Raw genomic sequence first — 24,608 nt, 5'->3', positions numbered from 1 at the left:
TAGCACCACCCCAGACAGGACTTTGTGTATTAGGTAGGACAGGCCTGAAAGGAATGAGACATGCCTGGGCCACACAAGGTGCCTCTGCGGATACACCAGTTCAAACCAGTTGCTGGGGCACTCCAGCCCCAACTGTGGCGCGAAACTGAACAAAGGATAGGGGGTGTAACCAGGGGGTGTAACCACCCCCCTTCCTGGTCCCACCCATAGGAGGGACCTAGTGATAGTACAGCCCCCTTTAGCAGGATAAAGGTAGGATCAGGTCCCATTCCAAATTAGATTAATGCTGAACTGAAATTCCGCAAGAAGAAACTCTGGACTTCGACTTTCTACACAGAAGACTGAAGAAATCTCCCTTGTGGGCAAGGAGTGTCCACCCTGCACAAGCAGGCACCATCAGCGTCCAGCGGCTTCACTTTGTTGTCTTCCCTCGAGGATCCAGACTTCAGAGCCCGACGAGACCCGGATTCCCAGACCTCTCCGACCTCTACCTACATCTGCAGTACATGAGATCCGTGGGTGCAACGAGACACGTGGGACCGGCCATCTTGGAGAAACTGCACTTCGCTTCCAGCACGACTTCTGAGGTATCCTCGACCAAGTACTTTGGGGACTGAAAGCCCCAGCCCCGAGAAGCTCCTGCACCGAAGACCAGCCCTCCAGCATCCACGAGATCTGCGTGGGGCCCTTTTGCCTGTCTGCTGCTCGAGGCGTTGTCTGGTCACTTGCCGGCCGGCCAGTGACCTCCTAGACGACGATCCACGACATCAACACCACTGGTCTGGTTGCTCCAGACTGGCCCTTGCTTCCTTCCAAAAGAGAGGCACCCCGGACCCTCCTGGTCCGCACCAGACGTCTTTGCAACTCACCGCGTGGATTGCCTTTGCCAAGGCCTGTTGACTCCAAATCCGGATCCGACACTGCCGACAGCGAGAGCCTGCGTGGGACAGCTCGTGCCTCCATCCTGGTCGAAGACACCACCGGGTCCACGTGGCTGCAGAGTCAAGCGTCCCCTCTTCACCTGATCGCAACGACAGCCTCTGGTTCCTTCCTGGTTCCACTCCAGTCACTGGCTAGTGACTTTGAACATTGTCCCCTCTGCTTTCAGGTCTTCAGCTTCACTGATCCACCCTTGGATCCCACCGGACATCTTCCTCCTGGTCGCCTGCAGCATCTTTTCTTTCAGGCTAATAGACTTCAATGCAGAAACCCGACACGACTTCGCACCTATGCACCCGCAGCCCGACCTTTTTCTTGAACTGTACGGTCCATAGACGTTATTACGCATCTCGCGTGTGAGTTCACACTCTGCACACGCGTTCCGTGGGCCTCCTATTACGTGTAGTCCCAGCGATCCAACAGCCTCTGGACAGCTCCATTCCTTTAATCGACTTCCTTATACCACTTGTTTAGTAGATGGTTTGTTGCGCCCTTAGGGCAACATTGTAACTCGTGCAACTCAACGTATTTTTCTTAAGAGTCTTGTTATGTGCTTAGCCCTCTGATCTCAAAGAGTTCAGAGGTGTATGTTAGTTAATAAATATCTTGTTTATTTTCATAACTACCTGTGTGGTGTCCTTTCATTTGGTATTCAAGGGGTATATGTGGTAAAAAAGCTGGCTTCATGTGCCAAAAGAGTTTAGCCTAAGACTGCTTTGTCCATGCTACCATTAGGATAGCTGGTCTATAAGGTTGACTTACAACCAATCACCATAAGGGTTGTTTGGACTGATACAAGGTGATCACTAGAACTAGTGAGCATTATATATATCAGGCCAACTTCTCACAGGTTGGTCTTCAGATTCGTCGTGGAACAAGACTCTCCTCTTAAACCAAGACACTAATCGACTGGACAATTGGGCTTCGTTGGAATTCACCTGGAAACTCTACTGCATCAAGGAAGATTCATGCTGCTGCTGGACGTCCTGTTTTGCAAGTCTTCTGCCTCGTCTGTATTTCACTCAGGTTCTCCAGAAGACCTGTGGGCATCAAGGACATACGAAGAAATCTCCATTGGACTGAAGGAGTCACATCATTGCATCTGCAGGCACCGCAACTAAACTGACAGGTCTGCTGCTCCTGTCATCCTGCAGACTTCCCAAGGCTCAGCAACACAAATGGTGGTTCCGTGGCTTTCCAAAGGCCTGACCTCTCTTCCCTGCAATTTGGAGGACAGTATCCCACTGAGCCACTAGGAGCAAACCCCTGTGCGCTGTGTCGACTTACAGTTGCCAATGCTTGTTGACTCTGCACTCCAGACAACTTTGGGCTACAAGAAGCTCCAGCAGCTCATCCCTCAAAGATCAGCGTCCTCACTGCATCCCTTGCACCGTGGGCTTTCATCTTTGGTGAGCTGCAAGAGGTCCTCTTGCAACTCCTGTGTTTTCAGCCTGTGGATCATCTTGTAGTCTTCTGCCTTGGTGGGCTCCCTTACTTGCTCGGGCCAGCTCTGACTCTCCTGCATTTGGTGTGTCGCTTGGTGGTCCTAAATTGCAGCGTTTAATCTCCCACGCCAATTGCAGCTACCAAAGCTTGTTAGTGCTCCCGTCAGACAACCACATCTGCTCGTGTACTGCTCTTGGTTCCCCACAGCTGCAGCAACAAGGTCCACGTCAACTCTCCTGAGCTCCCTGCCAAGAGTGAGCATTGTACTTCCGTACCTCCAGGTCATCTCTGAGTGGCATAAACTCTGTCCCTTCTGCATGCAGGTTCACCTCTTCAAGAATCCACCCTCGAATTCCACCGGACATCTTCAGAGACTTCCCCCGAGGCCTTTTTTTCCGCAAGTCTTCAACTGTCGTCTACGGGAGGTTCTAAAGTCACTTCATCCCTAGGCACCCAGTTTCTCTGACACAGGAAACCTGGTTCCCGGGGCATCACAAGGTGAGACGGCTCTCCAACCTTCCATCCTTTAAATAATTTCTTCAGGGTCCTCTGGAGAGGGTCTTGTTTTTTAAAACTGCAACAGTGACTTCTCCATTGACTTCAATTGGGCACGCGGCAGTGTTTCCACTCTGCACACAGCCTCCATGGGGTTCCTGGGTACTTAACTTTAGGTGGTGCCTGGGTCCCCAGAACTTCAACGTCTTCTGGGTATAGTCTTCACTAGAGCCATGGTTCGCATATCACTATTTTTATATATGGTTTGGTCTCCCACTTGCAACCACTGTGAATTTGTGATACTTACCTGTTTTATTCTCAAAGTATTGTGTGCATTATGAATATCTCCAGATAGGAGACATTAGAATGTGTTCACCGGAGCCCCACAGAGGCCGTGTGCAAAGTTGGAACACAACCGCCCACTCAATTCAAGTTCATGGGTAAGTCGCTTTAACGAGGAAGGACCCTTCCCAGTGGACCCTGAAGAAACCCTGTGGAAGACTGAAGATTGGAGAGCCACCCCACCCGTGGATGCCCCAGGAACCAGGACACCTAAACTAGGGAAGCCAGGTGCATAGGTGCGAAGTTTCGTCGGAAACTACTGTTAAACTCAATGGAGGACTGCAGAAAGATGCTGCTGGCTAAGGTGAAAGTGTCCGGTGGAACCCAAAGGTGGATTAAAGATGAGGTGTACCTGCCTGCAAAGGGACAGTCTATGCCACTCAGGAGTGACCAGGAGGCACGGAAGACAAATGCACACCAATGTCCGGTGTTTCAGGAGAGTTGAAGGTGACCTTGGAGCTGCAGCGGTGTACACAAGGCAACGTTGTGGAAGACTAGTAATGGTTCCTGAGCTGTCCCACCTCGGATGTCTAGAGTTGAGGGGATGGTGTTCATCGGGCACACTAACAAGCCTTGGCAACTGCAAATAACAAGGAAGGCAAAAATGGTGCAGTATTGGGAACAGCAAGGTCCAAGCGACTCCACAAACAGGAGAGTCAGAGTAGGCCCAAGCAATCAGGGAAACAGTAGACGTTACGAAAAGTAACTGAGTTGAGTGCCCTGGGGTGAGGCCTATACACCTTCAGGTGTCTTGGATGTTTACAGTCGCTGGAAGGCTCCTGTATAAAGGACAGGTAAAGAAGTTGCAGCAGACTAGCAGGACGAAAAGACCAGGAGCAGCAGGAGTCTTCCCAGTTGCAGTCTCGGTGCCCGGAGCAAAGTCCAGCAAAGTCCAGAGGGCCCAGACGGTCGAAGTTGAAGTGGTGTCTGAATTAGATCGTGTCCAACGACGAAACTGGGGACTCAACCTCAGGTTAGCCCTTAAATATGTTAAGGAAAGGGTTGGGACGATTCAGGGTTCCTACCCAGGGAAGGGGCTAGAAAGTGGGGAGGATACTCCCATGTCCTTTGTCTAGTTTCATACCAGAGCGAGAGCCAACGACTCCCTAAACTGGTTTGAACTGGACTATGCAAGGACGGTACCAAATGTGCTATTCAAGCAGTCTCAGTGGCGCTGGCAAGCACACCCACCTTGCCCCAATACACCCTGTCTAGGAGGTGGTCACACCTCCCTATGACAGGATGTCTATTGTTCTGCCTTGCCCTGCTCGAGCTTGGCTCAACAGTAGGCGGGGAGAAACAGGTCTCTGGTCAGCAGCAGCCCTAGCTTGCTGTCAGATTCTGGAAGACTGGTACCGGAAGCACTGAGGGGTTTCCGGAGGAGCTTTACAGTGCATGGAATCATACCTCCCACACGGTTTACAGTGTGAGCGTATGATTCCAACATGTTTGACACCAAACATGACAAGGTTCGTTACAGCCAGTTTAGAGACGGTCATCCCGTAATGACGCATGACCACTCTATATGTCGTAATGGCGGATGCACTTGCAATCTGGAAAAACGGACTCCGAATATTGTAGGGGTGTCCTGCTCTTGCAGGGTTAACCTCACACTTAGAACCTTCAGTATTGAAAGGTATGCTTAAGGGGTGACTTTTAGGTTTAAGTGAAGTGACCTGAGATATCGAGAGACCTATATCTTTCATAAGCGATGCTAGCACCAACTTACACTGGCTGCAACAGCAGGTCTATAGTCAAAGTTTGAGTGGTCTCCCATGGGTAGCATAAAACATGCTCCAGTTGCACATGCCCACAGCGGCCTGAATTACCGTCTTCTTTTACTGTGCACCTTAATGCTACCGCTTTATTACAGTGCCCCCTGTGCGGGGAAATGTGTGGCACCTCAGGGGCCCTTGCCATGTTTCTCTTCATGTTTAACTCAAAATAAAAAATTTACAAAAAAAAAAAAAAACATGCTCCAGCCCATGGGGCAACCCTGGTTTACCTGTGTCCTGGGTACCTCAGTACCATAGATTTACTTATAAGGATGAAACGTCATTGACCTTATATGCACCGTAAATGCAACTGAATTAATTACTGATGTGTAACAGTGTAACTACATATTGTTTGCTTGTTGCAATTCTTTATACAATTTACAAGCATTTCTTGCCCTGCCGGAGCCTTTTTCTGATTTTGTGAATTACTGTTCATTCGTGTCGTTTTGCTAAATATGTTGCGTTGGACGTAGGATTGTGTACCACTTTATTATTGTGTTCTATGTGATTTGATACATTATTAAATATTTATGTCTGGCTGGACAGCTTTAATATAGTACTAATTTCAGGCTCATATTCATTATTTTGTGTGTGAATCTCTTCTGTCAGGGACCAATTTGTAATTCCAATACATGAGGGCACAGTGGTCACACGACTTGGAAAGTGGCTCAGAGCTCAAGCACCACAGGCACAACAGTGCAGGTCTGTAAGCAAGATTTGCTAAGAACGGTTTGAAACCTGTTTTTTGTGAGGACATCATTAGCTAGATCACTGTGAAAACATTTTGAATCAACTTAAATATTGCAAACATGGGAGCAGAGCTCTGGGGTGGTGTCATAGCATATGTAAAAGAAAAAAAGGAGGTGGAGAAGGTGAGAGGCGCTTGAATGCACCTCCGCTCTGTCACTAAGAGGGTGGTCCGAAGTGAACGTGGAGCTACATGGCACCACTACCCGCTTACAGAAGCACTGCATAAGTCTCCAAATCCAGTTTGGCACCTGGAAAAACTCTGAAGGCAAGGATTCAGGGTTTAGATGTATCCATCAAAGAAACTGTGTCTCAATTTTAGGAATCAGAATAATGTGGAACTGACACTGAAGGATCTGGACTGTGTATAGAAAAAGTGGCTGGTATACAAACAAAAAGTGGCCCTTTATAAGAACCCATTTAGTAATCCTCACTTAGCCAACTTCAATCTCATTCAAACAGTTCTGACTAAAATGTGGAAGAATAAGTCTAGGAGTTCAAGGACTAGCTGTGAATCAATTTCCCAAAGCAGAACTCAAGATTTTCACACAAGTCGTAAACTAAATACAATCTCAAAAGTGAAGACAAGAATCTGGCTAACTTTAGCAGTGCCCTTTATATTGATCTAGCTTCATCATGGTGCTATCAGTTTTTCAAAATGCCAGCAAGTTGACAATGCTAGTGCGGTATAAAACCTGGTGGACTGTTGACTGGCAGCATGCCATCAGAGGTAACTTCATGATACGGAATAAGAAGTGCATTCATTATCCAGCCTTGGTCTAAGAAACATTTGACTCCTTTCAAGCTGCAGTGTCTGAGGATTTCATGTCAAGATCAGATCTGGTGCAGGTTTTGGTTAGAAGAGCATGATTAACATTGAGCAATTTATGACAGAGTTAGTATCACAGTAGGGGTGTGTTAGCTCAATGATGAACTACTTTAGTACCAGATAGAATCAAGATCACAGAGGCATCATGACACATCGTAAGTGTTGCTCTGAATTTAATATCAGAGTTTAGGCTTTTTTCAGAGTAAAGAGAGCAAAATAAATATTGCTACTAGACCAGCTTAAATGTTGGAAGAACAATTCCCTCCTTTTCAACGGGGAGAAACAGAGGAGTATTGAGGGAATTGGGGGACGGGAATAGAGGGATGCCAAACAGAAGTCAATGTACCTGAAAAGTAAAATTATAGTATGGAAGCTATTTAGGCATACATGACAAACCAGCTGTTTGTAGGAGATCTGAGAGTGGGGAGTGGCCTTATTCTCTTGGTCTAAAGTAGCATTTAACAATTGTAAAACATATTGATGATTTATAAATTTACACAGCACTGTTTGGTACTAGGTAATTACTAACATATTTAATATTGGTTGATGCATTGAATGAGTTCAAAGCAAGAATTATTTCTTCTTGATTTTACATATCATTCACAAAAGCTTCATTAAGGGTCTGGATCACTACCAAAAAAGTAACATCTAAAAAATATGAAGAAAAAAAAACTTGATCTTGCCTCTTTTGTCAAATTAAAGCATGTTACAGTCCTCAAAAACCTAATGAATTAATTGTGGTCTAGGTTAGTGCTTGAAATTTAAGGCATGTATTTTGGAAACAGCACCAGATGCAGAGTCAGTGTCCTCATAGGCCGGTCTCTGTAATTATTTTGATTGAGTATTGCTTTCATCAACTGTTTTCTGCACTTGTCAAGCAACTGTTTAGGACAGCATTGAAGACCTTTGTTCTCATGCCTTCAGGTCACAAAAATAGAAGTGCTTTATATAGCTTAGGCATAATTCACGGGTAACAAGCTGGTGTGCAGAGAACAAGGCTGAAAAGCTTATCTCTCGATTTCTCCAAACATAAGGGTGAAAAGAAGCCAGGATACATTTTCTGGTATGTGCAGCTTTAAAGTCCACTCCGCCTATAATGCTAGATGACGTCTTCCACAACTGGAAAATAAAGCCCTTTGAGCAGATTAATAGTGATATCAGGGTTGGAAAGTCCAAGCATTTCCACCATACACAACTCACAGAATGGCGACTTTTAGGTCTGGAGCTAATAAAGCATTCATCCCATTTTTTAAACTATCACAGAAAGCGAAGAATTGCAAACATTTGACATCTAAGTTACCAAATAATGCAGGACTCAGAAGTGGAACACAAGTGGAAATACCAGGTACATTAGGAAAAAGAATTGGAAATTCCATCCAAGCATGACCAATGGAGTGGAGAAGTGTGGCTCAATGATTAGAGCGGCAGACCCTGATGCAGAGGTCTAGCCCGGGACCAGGGTTCAATTCCCCGCCTCGGCGGGTCTTGGGCTCAAAATTCCACGGACATGATGATTCTCGCCTCGTGCCTATTCCAATCATGGAGTCCCACTCTGCAACTCTGGGCATTAGCTTGCTTAATCTCCACAACGGCCCCCACAACGCTAAGGATGCCTGGCCTCCACCTTGGGGGTGCCCAGGAGTGGACGCCTCACAGGGAAAGCCAGGATGGGTTCCACAGCGGTATTCGTACAAGCGCCTTGAGACCCTTGCGGGTGAGTAGTGCGCTATACAAGTATCAATTTACATTTACATTTACAATGGGGGAGGTTTAGTCACAATGCTTAGAGAGAAGCGGTAAGAGATAGCGGTTTTAACTTAAAAGCACTGTATAGATGGCACATAAGCATATCAGTTAGCCATCATTTCGATAAGAAACAGTCAAGAAATATGGAGAGAATGTGGAGGTTAGGTATCGCTGCCCCACATACTTTGGCACCGTTGTAAAAGTTACTTACCTTCGGTAATGAGATATCAGGTAGAGACACAGTCTAGCCGTAGATTCATTAACTTTTGAATTCTCCCCAGGCGCCGGACTGGATCTAAAAAAATTTCAGCTGTACCTCTGCGCACTGGGGGAAAGGAGTCGTACGGGTCCTCGACGGCGGAGACTCAGGGCAAGACCATAGTGGAGCCATATAAGTCCCCTCTGGTGCGCAGATGTCAGTTTCTCCTGTGAAACCTTCCGCGCCAGAACGTGGAGCCACTATAGAAACTGGCTATGGACACTGTGAGCCAAAAAAGATCTTTGAAACATTAAGAAGAAACATCAAATGGTATGTTAATACCTGGCATGGATTTTTTTTAGAAAACTCCAAAAGAATCAACAAAACACAGGGCTAGGTAAAACCCTGGGCCCTAGTGAATAACTCATGTAATGAAAGAAAATCTTATACTCTATAGACCATTCCTCAATGGTAATGAATGGCATGGTAATAGCAAGCAAAACCTACAAGGCTTAACTGTTTGTGGAATCACATCTTTGCGTGTCATTGAAATTGCCAATACAAGATATGATACTAAACAAGACTCTCAAAGAAAGAACAAATAACCCAATACTGCCCACTGGTGTGAAATCCAGTGTGAAAGAGAAAACACCCCCACCCTTCCAACCACACACATTTGGAAATGGATAGCATAACAACTCCTAGACAAAACCTATGTGGGGGCAAAGTGGTCTGTTGGGTCCCAACATAAGTTGAGATAGTGATCACTGGTATATAAAACCAGTACTGAAAAAGGCTATAACCCTTACCTCAATGGTCATTCGCAGAGTGGGGTGGATTGGTAGGGTGTTAATGAATCTGCAGCTGGACTGTCTCTCTACCAGATATCACGTTACCGAAGGTAAGTAACTTTTACATCTGATCAAGACATCTAGCTGCAGATTCCCTAACTTTTGAATCAAATGCCATAGCTCTACCCCACTGGAGGAGGATCTGCAAGCTAATCCTACAAAAGTTCTCAAAGAGAAGCAGTTGGTCAAAACTACCAAAACCAAACTACCAAATGTACGTAGGAATAGCAGAATAATAGCTTTGCTCTGAATAGAATACATGATCCCTGTCAGAGAACATATAAATAGAAAACAACTTTACAGGTCCGAGAATCAGCCATTGAGGGAAAAGGGGAACAACCCATAAAGAACTATCTGTCAGATAGTAGACATTATCCCCTATCCTCCAAAGGGGAAAGAAAACTAAATGACCAAAAAAGGGTCAGCTGCGTGCCAAAAGCCATGTAATCTGCATTGTTCATAACAAAAAAGAATGTCATATAAAAACAAAAAGAAGGACTTTCAGACCCATCTCCCCAAAGGAGAGAGGAACACCTCCTTGGTATAAATCATTTCGTTTGGACACAATGGGCAATTGTATTCATTGAATGTGCCAATTGTATAACATTTTTCTACAAAGATGTATATATGGACATAAATATATATACAAACATAAATGTGCCACCAGATACCCCAACTGGCCCGGAAATTCACCTAATTTCACTGGGCAATAACTACTGTCAGAACTCAAGAACGTATAAAGCTTGCCCTCATACGGCCTTCAGTGCGACAGACAAAGACTGAACACAACCTCTAACAATAGGTAAGCTTGAAACACCAAGGTAAGCGAGAAAAAGAGAATCAACTGCATCTTTGATTAATACATTCTTGTCCTTTTTTTTAAAGAACAATATGTATAAAACATAAGATACAGTCATGTATACTCTGTATACCTAAAAACTAACTGGAACCAAGAAACAGTTTGATAAAGTGCATTACAATAAATAGTTTTGAAAATGGTAGCGCACCCATTAGTGCACTTGTCAACAACAAACACACACAACCATACCTGTAATACTGGACAAATATGATCGTAAGTCCAACAATGAAGTGAAACACAGCAGCACATTAAATCATGCATTCCCAACTCTGAAATAAGAGGATCTGCAAAAAATCCCCAATCCAGTGAAGAAAGGGTAGTACACTACCCATATAACACCGCAGGTCACTTGCCATAAGAGAAAGCGGTCTGTTATAAAGACCCGACATCACAAGAAACAGCAGTCATGATTCCACATGAATTAAGGAATGCAGAAAATAATAAGAACATCCTCTCAAACAGGTAATGCCGATCAGAAAGCATATCAAGAATCTCATAGGAAGAAGGAAAGCTTACTAGAGAGTCAAAAACCATCCTATTGTAAAAGTGTCTCCCAAGATTTTTAAAGATGAATTGGCGGCCTTGCTGATGACCAAAAATGGCTAGACCCCTTAGGACATATAGTCTGAGGCCAAGGACAACAAGCCATCATAAACATTTGGCTGCCAATTTTTAGAATCACAATATGGAGCAGAGATAGGAATTACATCCAGATGAAGCAATAATTATGCCTTTACTAAGGAATATGCTACTTACCAGTATGCATCTGTTCTTGGCATAGAGGGCTGCAGAGTGGTACATTATGAATAGATCGCCATCTGGTGTTGGGCTCGGATGATTGCACTTTGTTTTTCTCTTGGAGAGTCTTTTGTATCTTGGTGACTCCTCCCTTGGTTGGTAGTGCGCATGGGCATCGGCTCCATCCTTAGATTGTTTTGCCATAGTAGGGTTAGATGGAGTAGTATAGTAGAATACAGATAAGAATGCCCATGTAAGTGTATCTAAATAAGATAATGTTGGAACAGACACAGGTTTCCGGGGAGGCTGGGAGGGCATGTACCACTCTGCAGCCCTCTATGCCAAGAACAGATGCATACTGGTAAGTAGCATATTCCGTTCGAGGCATATGGGCTGCAGATGGTACATTATGAATAGACTATATACAGCAGTTCTCTCCCTAGCGGTGGTCGCCCGTGTCTGTTGCAACTGTCTGAAACAATGTTTTTAATACTGCTTGACCCACTCTAGCTTGTTGTGTTGTGTGCACATCTACACAATAGTGTTTTGTGAAGGTGTGCGGTGTAACCCAGGTAGCTGATCTGCATATGTCATCTAGTGGAATGTTTCCCAAAAATGCCATAGATGCTCCTAGTTTACGTGTAGAGTGAGCTCTAGGAGGAACAGTTAATGTTCTCTTTGCCTTTAAGTAGCATATCTGAATGCATTTTACAATCCATCTGGCAATGCCCGCTTTGGAGATGGGATTGCCTTTATGTGTAGGAGAAAACGCAACAAATAGCTGTTTTGTCTTTCTGAAAGCTTGTGTTCTCTCTATATAGTACAATATGGCCCTTTTAACGTCCAGTGTATGTAGGGCTCTTTCAGCTACTGTTTGTGGTTTTGGGAAGAAAACCGGTAATTCCACTGACTGATTGATGTGGAATGCTGAAATGACCTTTGGTAAGAATTTTGGGTTTGTTCTAAGGACCACTTTATTTTGGTGTAGCTGAATAAATGGTTCCTGAATCGTAAAAGCTTGCAGTTCACTTACTCTTCTAAGTGACGTAATAGCTATAAGGAAAGCCACCTTCCATGTGAGGAACTGTATTTCACACCTATGCATAGGTTCAAAGGGTGGCCCCATTAGCCTGGTAAGCACTATGTTGAGATTCCAGACTGGGGAAGGTGGTCTTCTTGGTGGAATGACTCTTTTGAGTCCTTCCATGAAAGCTTTAATTGCTGGTACTTTAAACAGTGACAGATGTTGCCTGTTTTGTAGGTACGCTGCTATAGCTGCGAGATGAACTCTGATAGAGGTATATGCCAGATTACATTGCTGTAAGTGTAATAAATAGCAAATGATTTGTTTAGTGGATGCGTCCAGAGGGTTAATGTGCTTACTGTTACAGTGTATAGCAAACCTCTTCCATTTTGCTGCATAGCATGCTCTTGTGGTAGGACGTCTTGCTTGTTTAATGATTTCCATGCATTCTGGTGGTAAATCTAAATACCCAAACTCTATGACCTCAGGAGCCAGATCGCTAGGTTCAGTTGTTTGGGATCTGGGTGCATTATTTCTCCATGGTTCTGTGTAAGATGCATGGGTAGTAACCTTAGCTTTTGATGTGGTACTTGTGAGAGTTGTAGCAGCGTGGTGAACCACGGCTGTCTTGCCCATGTAGGTGCTACTAGTATCATGGTCATTGAGTGTTGCTGTAGTTTCCGAACCAACAATGGAATTAGTGGTAGAGGAGGGAACGCGTAAGCAAATTTGTTGGACCAATTTATCCACAGTGCATTGCCTTGGGACCTTTGGTGTGGGTACCTGGATGCGAATTCTTTGCATTTTGCGTTCTGATGGTTGGCAAACAGATCTATCTCTGGTTGCCCCCATTTTTGGAAGAATGGCTGCAGTATTTGGTCGTGCAGCTCCCATTCGTGTACCTGTTCTGACTGTCTGCGTAGGATGTCTGCTATTTGATTTTGAACTCCTGGTAGGTGTTCCGCTAACAGGTAGATCTTTTGAGGAATGGCCCATCTCCATATGTCCTGTGCTAGTTTGGACAGTTGGAGAGAGTGTGTCCCCCCCTGTTTTTGGATATAATACATTGCAGTCATGTTGTCTGTTCCGATCAGGACTGCTTTCCCTGCTATTTGTATTTGGAACGCTTTTAGTGCTAGAAATATTGCTAATAGTTCTAGGTAGTTGATGTGCAGTTTCTTTTGTTGCACATTCCACTTCCCCTGTACTGTGTATCTGTCCATATGCGCTCCCCATCCGGAGAGCGATGCGTCCGCTGTTATTATCACTTGTGGAACTGGCTCTAGGAACGACCGTCCCTTGGAAATGTTTTCTGTGTTCCACCACTTCAGAGAGCGATACGTCCGGTCGTTTACCAACACCAGATCTGTAATCTGACCTTGAGCCTGATTCCACTGTGTCGCTAGACACTCTTGTAGTGGGCGCATTTGAAGTCTGGCATGTGGTATTAGCAGTATGCAGGAGGACATCATGCCTAATAGTTGCATAAACACTTGTGCTGGTAGTAAGTGTTGTGGTTGAAATCTTTGTATTAACCCGACCATTGTCTGTACTCTGACTGGGTTGGGGTATGCTATTGCCTTTTCTGTGTCTACTGTAGCCCCCAGGTATTGCTGAATCTGGTTTGGTTGCAGGTGTGATTTTTTGTAGTTCACCGTAAACCCTAGTTGGTGCAGCAGTTGGATTGTCTTCTGTGTGTTGTGAAGACATTCCTCCTTTGACTAGGCCTTTATTAGCCAATCGTCCAAGTATGGGAAGACATGTATTTGTTGTCTTCTTAGATGTGCTGCTACCACCGCTAGACATTTTGTGAAAACTCTTGGTGCTGTTGTGACACCGAACGGAAGGACTTTGAACTGATAGTGTTGTCCTTCTAACACAAACCTTAGGTATTTTCTGTGGGCTTTGTGAATTGGGATGTGAAAGTAAGCGTCTTTTAGATCCAGTGTAGAAAGAAAGTCCCCTTTCTTCAGTAAAGGGAGTACTTGTTGGAGCGTGACCATGTGGAAATGCTCTGAATTTATGTAAGCATTGAGAGGCCTGAGGTCTAATATTGGTCTTAGGGACCCGTCCTTTTTGGGGATCAGGAAGTATAGAGAGTATACTCCTGTTCCTTGTTGATCCTTTGGGACCTTCTCTATTGCATGCTTTTGTATAAGTGCTAGAACTTCTTCTTTTAACAGTGTCATATGATCTTGACTCATTGGACGCTGTTTGGGGGGGATGTTTGGTGGGGTAGCTGTGAGTTCTAGGCAATAACCATGTTGGATAATTTGTCTCACCCACTTGTCTGACGTGATGTTTTCCCAGACAGGTAGGAACTGTGATAGACGTCCCCCGACCGGTGTTATGTGGTCTGGGGGGAGTTCTATGAAGTCACTGTTTTGGTGTTGAGGCGTTGCGGTTGTTATTATTTCCGCGGCCTCTACCCTTATTGTTGTTACCTCTGTAACTGCCTCATGAATTACCTCTGGGTGATGTTGGTGTGAAAGACGTGGATTGCTGATTTGTTCCTGTGTTTTTTGAGCCCCCTCTATAGGTGGATCTACGAAAGGAACCTCTGTGTGTTGGCTGTTGCAATGCCCCCATTGACTTAGCCGTCTCCGTATCTTTCTTCATCTTTTCTAATGCCTCGTCTGTGCTTGAACCAAACAATGTTTTTTGATCAAATGGTTTGTTCAATAGGGCTGTTTGTACTTCTTGTTTGAATCCTGAGATTCTAAGCCATGCATGCCTTCTTAGCATGACACTTGTGTTAATAGACCTTGCTGCAGTGTCTGCTGCGTCTAATGCACACTTAATGGAAGTATTGGTTATTATTTTACCTTCCTGTATTAATTGATCTGCCTTTTTCTGGTGTTCTTTTGGGAGATGTATGAGAAGTTTCTCTAACTCATCGTAATGTGCCCTGTCATACCGTGCGAGTAGTGCTTGTGTATTTGCTATACGCCAGCTATTCGCTGCCTGTGATGCTACTCTTTTGCCTGATGCATCTATTAGCTTTGATTCTTTATCTGGTGGAGGTGCCTCTCCTGTAGATAATGAGTTTGCTCTCTTACAAGCGTTTGAGACCACCGTTTGAGACCACCAGCGAGTCTAGAGGTACATGTCCTTTAATAAAAATTGGGTCCTTTGGAGCCGCTTTATATTTTTTATCAATTCTTGGGTTTAACACCCTGGCTCTCACTGGGTTTTCGAATATTTCCTCTGTGTGAGTAAGAAGACCCTTTAACATAGGAAGAGTTCTCTGTGCATTAGGTAGAGTCTCTAACAAGAAATCTTCTATTTGAGGTTCTGTATGCATGTCTAACTTGTGATATTTTGCTGCCCTATTAATGAGCTGCACAAAGCCTGTGTTATCATCAGGTGGTGAAGGCTTTGAGGGATATAATTCCGGGTCATTGTCCTCATCTGACCCTACATCATAATTTTCCCATGGGACCTCCTCATCTGGGATGGTTTCATCATCTCCCTGAGGTTCTCCCTCCCCTAGATCACTGTCTACATCTGACTGAGGTGTAGCTGGTCTTGGTGTGGAAGGTGTAGGAATATTTGGCCTATTGTGAGGAATAGGAGAAGAGGGTGTGACCCTAGGACGAGGAGAAGCAGGAGGAGTTATATTTGTCCCCATTGTTCTCTTTTTTGGAGGAAGAGGTTTATCTTCTGATTGTTCACTCTTTCTCTTCTTTGTGACCACTTTCCCAGTTTGTGGATCAATAAACAAGATCTTTTGTTTTGGATCTGTGTGTTGCTCCTGAATCGGTACCGAAGGTGTTGGTTCCGAGAGGTGCTTTTGTTTTTGATCGTCAGATCTTGTTGTTTTCGGCACCGAATGCTTGCTCGATTCCGACTTTCTTGGTATCGAGTGTCTCTTGGGCGATAAGTAATATTTATGTTTCGACATCTCCTTTGCATGTAGCCTCGGTGTCGAAGTCGATGTCGCCCTTTTGTCGGATCCGACATGGTGGGAGTCCGAGTGTTTCGATTTCACTTTCAGTTTCGTTGCCGGGCCCGAGGGCGGGGCGTCGGAAACTTTTTTCAGCGGTTTGACCGGGCCCGAGGGCGGGGTTGTTACCGCACGGGGTCGGTTTTTCGGTAAGGGGACGTCGTCACTCACGGTTTGTTGATCGATGAGTTCCTCAGTCTCCGACTGGTCCCCTTCCGACCCCGACTGTTCTTCTTCTTCTTCCTCGATTTGGTCGTCTCCGAACAACTCCGGGATCGCTTCCGCCTGCATTCTGGAAACCTCGTGTCTTCGAGCTCGACGATTTCTAATCGTTAGCTTGGAGGAGAATGCTGCGCAGGCTTCGCAGTCCCTGGATTCGTGTTCCGGCGACAGACAGAGGTTGCACACCTCGTGTAGGTCCTTGTGTGGGAACTTAGCACCACACTTTGGACATTTTTTGAATGGAGTCCTTTCCATGGACTCCGGGCTTGACTGCGTCGAGAAAGGCCTCCTGTTCTTCGACGTAGATCCAAGTTTTTCTCTTTGGTTTTTAATTTGCAACGCGTCGGAATGGAAATGAACGCGTTCGATAACAATACCGTCGAATTGGAAAGGGAATACGCGCCGATAAATCACTTTCTTCCGAAGTTGATCTGGAGCGTCTCGATCCTCATCCGAACCCGATGGCGGAAAAAAACAATCTAAGGATGGAGCCGATGCCCATGCGCACTACCAACCAAGGGAGGAGTCACCAAGATACAAAAGACTCTCCAAGAGAAAAACAAAGTGCAATCATCCGAGCCCAACACCAGATGGCGATCTATTCATAATGTACCATCTGCAGCCCATATGCCTCGAACACACTGTTCCTTTATTCTAAAGGAAGAACTTGCAAGCAAATTAGCATTTAAACAATGCAGACATATACTCTGAGTCAGAGCAATGCTTCCAACTTGCTGAAGCACTCAATTACTCCAAGAGTGGATCAAAGAATCACTGTCCACCAGTCTACAAGTGGCATAACCATATGCCTCTAAAAGAACACTGAAGAAGAAAGCCAGGCAACTTGCATACTGAACTGCTTTGAAAAAGCATGTAACAGATCTGCTCCCATACAGGAAGACACCTCTCTAATAACAGCCTCTTGAGCAGAAAGCTCGCCCTCAGAGGCCAGGAAATAAAAGGAACCTCCCTTACTCATTTAAATCAATACACAAAAAAAGAAAATACTGAGGTTATAACCACTTCTCCTCACCGGAGTACATGTGGTTATTTTGAAACCAAAACTGGACTAATACAACATCCTAATACAGCTACTTCTAGACAAACAAAAACATATATCCCAAGCCAACTTATAAACAAAGGACACAGACAGAAATGTAGGACTACGACTTAGTAGTTCTCAGTCTTTCATTGAAGTGTCTTAATGTCGCATCTGCCTGATTGGCAAAAATATGGGCACCATCAAATGGAAAATCGGCCAAAACAACTGGACAGCCTCTGAGAAACCCGAAGATGCCAACCAAGCCCGACGTCTTAGCGCCACTGCAGATGCCATTGCCCAACTTACAGAATCGGTCATGTCCATGCCACACCTTATGGCATTCCTAGCGGTCTGCTGGCCATCTCTAATCAAGTTGCTTACCTCAGCAAGGACGTTATCCGGAAGAGATGGGAGCATGCTCTGTAAAGAACCCCATAAGGCATAGGAAAAGTGCCACAGAACACAAGACGTGTTGGTGGCTCACAATGCTGAGCTGGCTGAAGCAAACATATGCTTACCACAAGCATCACTACCCCTAGCATCCTTATCCACCGGAGTCTGAGGAGTGGAATCTACATCCTGAGTAGACGATGCAGCCCGAGTCACCAGACCACTGGTGGAAGGGTGTCTATGCAAACAAACTGGGTCACCAGGTGCAGGCTAATGCCTATGTGCAACATCATGGTCCACTGAGAACTCAGTCTCAGACTTGGCCCAAGCAGGGCCTCACTATACAGAAGAACAGGCTCTTCTCCATTCTATCCCTGGCAAAGGATTTCAAACAAAGGGTGTGTAGACCTCTGCACCGTGGGCAGTGGCAAGTCTAAAACTGCAGCCACTTTCCTCAGCATGTTTCCAGAGGAGGAACTTGACTCTGTGGCAAGATTAGGGGGAGAAAGCAAGCCAGAGGCTGGCTTAGAATCCAACCCACTATTCTCACCAAAAGCTATAAGCCAGCTCTCCTCTACCAGAAACATATTGGTTTCGGAAATGGGCTGAAGTCGAGCCCCAGTCGATACAGGTGGACCTCCCAAAGCCTCCTCATGGAAAGGGGCCACACATTGTACAATCCCCTCAGTTTGCATCGCCGAATCCGCATCAGACGCCGTATGATATCGACTGGGGGAGGAGAGGCGACTTCGACCAGCAACGCAGACATCAATGTCGGAGTCAGGCGATCAAAGACCAGCGTAGTAGGCAATGATCCCGAAGGACTGTGAACCTGCGCTAAAGCAACAACAGCCGATGTCGGCTGGCACCCATCCATCGACTCCGATGGCCCAATCGTCACCGTGGAAAAATCCTCGACTGCACCCCCCTCACCTCCTTGGGGCCTAGAGGCGCTCCAGAGGGAGATGGGGTTGGAAAGATAAGGTGTAAGAAATCAGAACGTTCCCTCATCTGGACGATTGACGCAGTGGCTCCTTAAAACACAGGGAGACGCAGTGCAGAGTAGTGTACGGCTTCCTCAGCTGTCGAGAGGAAGGAGCCAAGGTAGACAGAGTCTCCACGCAGTGAAGTCTGAGAATACCACAACTTCAACCGCCCCTTCCCTTTTGACTTCCCTGGAGAACAACGTTCCCCAGACTGGATTCAGCTTCTAGATCCACCCTGCAAATATTCTTCGCAGGACGACGAAGACCTAGGCTGGTAAGCCTCAGAGGATAGCGTTACAGGCACCACCATCAACTTCAAACACAGCTCCTTTAACGACTTTAGCTTCTAGCAGAAAGCAAAATCCTCTGCATCGTGGTGCTCACCTAGACACCACTTACAAAATGTATGCAGGTCCGTCACCAACATATGTCGACAACAAGACCCACATGGTCTGAAACCTGTCGACACTGGACAAAGGCACACTGTGCCACCACCACCAGTGTCGAAGTAGGTCAGGAAAAAAACGACTTGAGGAACAACTTCTCCAGATCCCAATTGCATCGCGAAAAGAAGAAACTGACGTCCGCACGCCTAAGGGGACTTATATTGCTTCACTGAAGTCATGTCCGGAGTCAACGTCATCGTGGAGCCGTACAACACCATCCCCCGTTGCGCAGAGGTACTGCTGAAAATATTTCCAGTTCCAGACTGGTGCATGGGGAATATTGAAAAGTTAAGGAACCTGTGGCTAGATGTGTATCAGATAAGGTTGACAGGGGGGTTTTGAGCAACATCACAGACTACAGGATTTAAAATCAACCTATGCTCTAAGGTGATTCTGCTGGGAATTGCACCAGGAGAAGAGGGGTGCATAGATGGTAGCACAAGTTGTGTATGTTGGAAACTGAGCAGACTATCTACAATCTGGGAGGTATGGGTCCCACCTTTGCCAAGAAATGGGCAACAGTAATGGACTTTTTCACACACAACACTAGATTGTTGTCCCACAATTTTGAAAAGGCTGCAGCTTGCCCCATTAGATCACATATGAGGCAATTCTGTAACTGTCTACACCTGATGCATGCAATTAGCCATAGAGCCGATCCAATCTAAGAAGATATAATTCAGGAAGACCATCACATGTCCGCAGGGGAGGTTGAGTTACATCTGAGGTTCTTGGGAAATCACCATGCAATTAAAGTTAATGTGTATTTGACCTTTTGAACAAATAACAATAAAAAATACTGAAACCAACTCTGCTGCATACTACCTTTGTGTAGGCACCCTAGAACTACAAACTAATTAAATGTTATCTGAAGTGTTAGATACAACTGGTTCTTTGAAATATGAATATCTTTAGTTGAGTATTGCATACAATCTGAAAATGTGTTTTTCCAAACATCAGCTTTTAAATTGCTTCTCAAATATAGTATTAAAAAGCCAACACGTTTTTACTTTTCTCTTCTTCATAGGATCCTCCAGAACTGCTGCTGTAGCGAGATTCTAGCCTATGGTGCTGCCGATTCAAGTTGCTGTTCTGTCCACTATAGATGTCAAGATGTGCATAGCTGTTGGATAGAAAAGACAAATTAAAAATCTATAAAAATAGCCAGATGAATCTTTTCCACTGCGATAGCAAGGACATTTTGTATGTGTTGATTGAATATTAGCTGAAGTAGATATGATCAAGGGTAATTACTATACATATAGTAGAAGAATTACAGCTTTCTAGGACAACCATACACCTGCAAGCAGACATGCAGTACATGTTCAGGGTTCATACTGCCATTAGCAGCCTGTTTGCGGTACAAGCATGTATATTTTAGGTGTGTGAAGTAGTTAAAAAGGGTTGCCAAATACAGGCAGAGTTGGGGGGGGGGGGGTTGCTTTAAGCGAAGTGCTAGGAGTTGTTTAGCTGCACCTAACATGTGGCACACAAATCGCCAATCCGTGTCAGTCATGGCCTCCAGCTCCATAGGCCAGATCCCCAGGTTAGTAGTGGTGTAAGGGGGCGAGGGGGAATCCGTGGACAACCTTGATGTGACCCAAACTTTCCTTCCAATATACAGTGCTGAGGGAAAATGATTACCATATGTGTTGGAACTCGACTGGTGCAACGAGACAGCGCTAGCAGAGGTAAGATGTGGTACGATAAATGGTAAGGCCATAGGCTAGAATGTAATACCACAGTGTCATTTTATACGCCATTGTAAGAAACTGGCTTTTAGACCTAGCCTCAATGCCGTGAGTCTCCCTTCAATTTGTGACGGTTTGCCTCCTCTGTTTTGATATGTTTTTGCTGGTTATATGCTTTGGGCACTGCTATTCAGTGCCACACTGCAAGTGCTCCCTATGTTAAATTGATGTACTAATTGGTGATTCCATGATTGGGTTATTTGATTTACCTAGTACAGTGCACCATGTGTGCCCAGGGCTTGTAAATCAAATGCTACGGGTGGGCTTGCAGCACTGGTTGTGCCACCCACAGAAGCAGCTTGTAAAGTGTGTCTCAGGCCTGCCATTGCAAGGCCTGTGTACAGTCTAGTACTGCCATGTCGACTTGGTAAGTGCACCCACTTGCAAGTCCCTAAACCTTCCCTTTGCTTCATATCAGACACCCCTATGGTAGGCCCAAGGGCATGGTGCATTGTAAGTATAAGGTAGGACATGCCCTGGTGTGTGTAGCATGTCATGCGGCGTGGGGGTGTCGTGACCCCAGGACACCCCCACGCCGCACGGTCCACCAGCTGTAGGCGCGTCTCTGCCCCAGCGCCACAGGTCGGCCCCGGACCTCTGTGCCCCCTCGCTGCTGCTCGTTCTTTTCTCCCGCTGTTGCCCTCCTGTGACTTCGTTTATTGTATTGTATTTACTGTATTAGTGTTTTTCCTTCTGTCAGTAGGTTTTTGTTGCGCTTTCTCTCGTTACTGTACCCCTGGGTGTGACCCCCCCTCCGCTCCCCGCTTCCCGCCGCTGCTCCTTCGCGGCCCCACCCCTTTTTCTTTCTGTTTCCCCATTGGCCGCCCCGCTCCTGCCTCCCATCTGCTCCTCCCTCCCACTTCGCCTTAAATGGAGCCCGCGCGTACGCGCAGCGTTCACGCGCAGCGGGCGCGCCAAAGGCAAGCCTGTCTACGCCGTCCGCGCCTGGACCGAGCTCGCCCTCATCGCAGCCACTGACGACATCAGGTCCCTGCTCGACAACGGGGAAACGGCTGCCCTCATCCTCCTGGACCTCTCAGCAGCCTTCGACACCGTCTGCCACTGCACCCTGACACAGCGCCTCAGCAACACCGGAATCCAAGGAGCGGCCCTGGAGTGGATCATCTCATTCCTAACCGGAAGAACCCAGAGAGTCCGCCTCCCCCCAATCCGACCTGCGGCCACGAAGTCATCTGCGGCTTCCCGCAAGGATCCTCACTCAGCCCCACCCTCTAACGTCTACATGAGCCCTCTCGCAGCCATCGCCCGCCAACACAACCTCAACATCATCTCCTACACCGATGACACCCAGCTGATCCTCTCCCTCACCAACGACCCCGCCACCGCCAAAGCCAAACTCCAGGAAGGAATGAGAGACGTCGCAGAATGGATGAAGATCAGCCGTCTGAAACTGAACTCAGACAAGACGGAAGTCCTCATCCTCGGACCATCTCCCTCCACGTGGGACGACTTCTGGTGGCCCCCTGCCCTGGGCAACGCACCCATACCAACGGACCACGCACGCAACCTGGGCGTCATCCTTGACTCCTCCCTCACGATGACCAAGCAAGTGAACGCAGTCTCATCTTCCTGCTTCAACACCCCGCGCATGCTCCGAAAGATCTTCCGATGGATCCCCACAGAAACCAGGAAGACGGTCACCCAGGCCCTCGTCACCAGTCGTCTGGACTACGGGAACACCCTCTACGATGGAACCACAGCCAAACTCCAGAAAAGACTCAAGTGCATTCAGAACGCCTCAGCACGACTCATCATGGAAATCCCTCGCCGCAGCCACATCTCTGCCCACCTGAAAGGCCTGCACTGGCTCCCCGTCAACAAGAGGATCACGTTCAGACTCCTCACCCACGCACACAAGGCTCACCACGACATGGGCCCGAAGTACCTCAACAACCGCCTCACTTTCTACACACCCACCCGCCAGCTCCGATCCGCCAGCCTCGCCCTCGCCTCCGCCCAAGAATTCGGAAATCCACCGTCGGAGGAAGATCCTTGTCCTACCTGGCAGCCAAGACTTGGAACTCCCTCCCCACTCACCTACGGCTGACCCGGGATCACCTCTCCTTCAGGAAACAACTCAAGACCTGGCTGTTCGAGCAGTAGCGATCCTCCCCTCAGCGCCTTGAGACCCTTACGGGTAAGTAGCGCGCCATATAAATTCTTGTGATTGATGGATTGATTGTCCTAACAGTGAATTACAGCCATTTTCGTTTTTCACTATTGAAGGCTACCTGTTCTCCATAGGCTACAATGGGCAGTAAGATCAGCACATTCTTATAATCCTAACTGACTCAGGGAACATGGTAGAAATTCGACTTTAGTATGCCTGAACTCAAAATAAAATACATATTTTAGTAAAGTTGGTTTTAATATTCTGTGTTTGAAAATACCACTTTTAGAAAGTAGGTATTTTCTTGCCTTACTGTCCAGGCCTGCCTCTGCTAGGTTGTGTATTCCTCGTCTGGGTTTGTAAGTGACAAGGGCTGGGGGATTCCAGGAGACCGGCTGGGGCAGCCAAGTGGTGAATAGAGGTCTGCATCTAGATGGGAGGGAGGAGTTGCACCTGGGACCTGAATAGGGCTCGGCCTTCCCTCTACAATGCTGGCTCCACCTCCTGTGGCATGTCTGATTTCTCTGCCCTGCACTGTGAAAGGAGAGAAGGAATCTTGCTCCAAAGTGCTCCAGAGCTGTGCCTTCCCTCCCCTGTGCTGGCTCCACCTCCTGTGGGGTGGCTGATGCCTCTGCCCTGCACAGTGAAAGGAAGGAGAGAGTCATGTAAAAAAAGTGCTCAGGAACTGGTTTGGAAGAGGCAGAGGACCCTCTGCCTTCAGAGAACAAAGGATTTTGGGGTATAAATATTGGGACCCTGACCCCCAAGAAATTAGATCACTTCTGGAACAAGAAACTTTTTGCCAAGGAGAAGAACCAAGAAAGCTGCAGGTGTTTTACTGCCCCTCTGCCAGTGTGCTGTTTGCTGGGTTGGCCTGTAGTGGTTTCTTCATTGCCAAGGAAAGGAGAAGGAACTTTTTAAGGACTTTCATCATACACAAAATATTCTCGAAGGGCTTGAACTGTGCTTGCTTCCTGCTAAAGTCTCAGGGACAAAACACTTAATCTCCAGCTCCCCTCTGAATTTCCTTGCTGGGAATTCTCAACTACAGACATGTGCGTTTCGCTGGGAGCTGGAAGCTAGATGCATCAAGAGGAAGCGTGTCGTCGCCGCTGCAGCTGAAATTGTCGCATCGCCGGAGAAGCAAACCATTGCCGCATCTCCCTGGAAGCGTGTGTTGATCGAAGCTGCCTGCTGTCGCATCACCGGAGAAGCGTGACGCCATTGAGAGAGTCGCCATCGCATCACTGGAAAAGCGTGTCACGGCTCCAAAGTACAGAGTCGTCACAAGGCTGCCAGGGCACCTATGCATCATCATCGCAGCGTCATTGCATCAAGGGTGCCATCTTCTCGCATCACAACCGGATCATCACCTCTCATCAAGACGCCATCTTGGGCATCGCAGCGGGCCAGCAGGCCGAGAATCTACGCATCAACCCCGCATCGGTAAGGATCACAACGCATCCTCTACTCTGTGCAAGCATTTCGGCACGACGCATCATTTTCCCCCGGACCACGGAACCGACTCATCTCCCCTTTTGTGAGCCTTTTGTTTACTTTGCTTTACGCATCCAGGTCCTTTGTTGAGAACTTTGTCGCATTTATCATTAACCTGAACTAAGTAACTTTTATCATCTTTAAGGCAAGCTTAAGTGTAGTATTGTGGATTTTTGTCGTTTGTGGTCTTGTATAAAGACTACTTAT

The 24,608-nt window shown here is 46.6% G+C and overlaps 1 protein-coding gene across 11 annotated transcripts in view; it reads right to left on the bottom strand.

The window, feature by feature from the left end:
• FRYL (FRY like transcription coactivator) overlaps positions 1 to 24,608 on the bottom strand; it is a 2,483,143-nt gene that overhangs the window by 964,885 nt on the left and 1,493,650 nt on the right. For all 11 annotated transcript variants that reach the window (XM_086962669.1, XM_086962670.1, XM_086962671.1 and 8 more), the window contains one exon: positions 20,033 to 20,145. In XM_086962669.1, coding sequence (XP_086818795.1) covers positions 20,033 to 20,145 — 113 coding nt within the window. The remainder of the gene's footprint in view (positions 1 to 20,032; positions 20,146 to 24,608) is intronic.

Source organism: Lissotriton vulgaris, chromosome 3_1, assembly GCF_964263255.1.
Source record: "Lissotriton vulgaris chromosome 3_1, aLisVul1.2, whole genome shotgun sequence".
Lineage (NCBI taxonomy): Eukaryota > Metazoa > Chordata > Amphibia > Caudata > Salamandridae > Lissotriton > Lissotriton vulgaris.
Note: the sequence above shows the minus strand (reverse complement) of the source record. Positions and strands in the feature narration are given on the sequence as shown.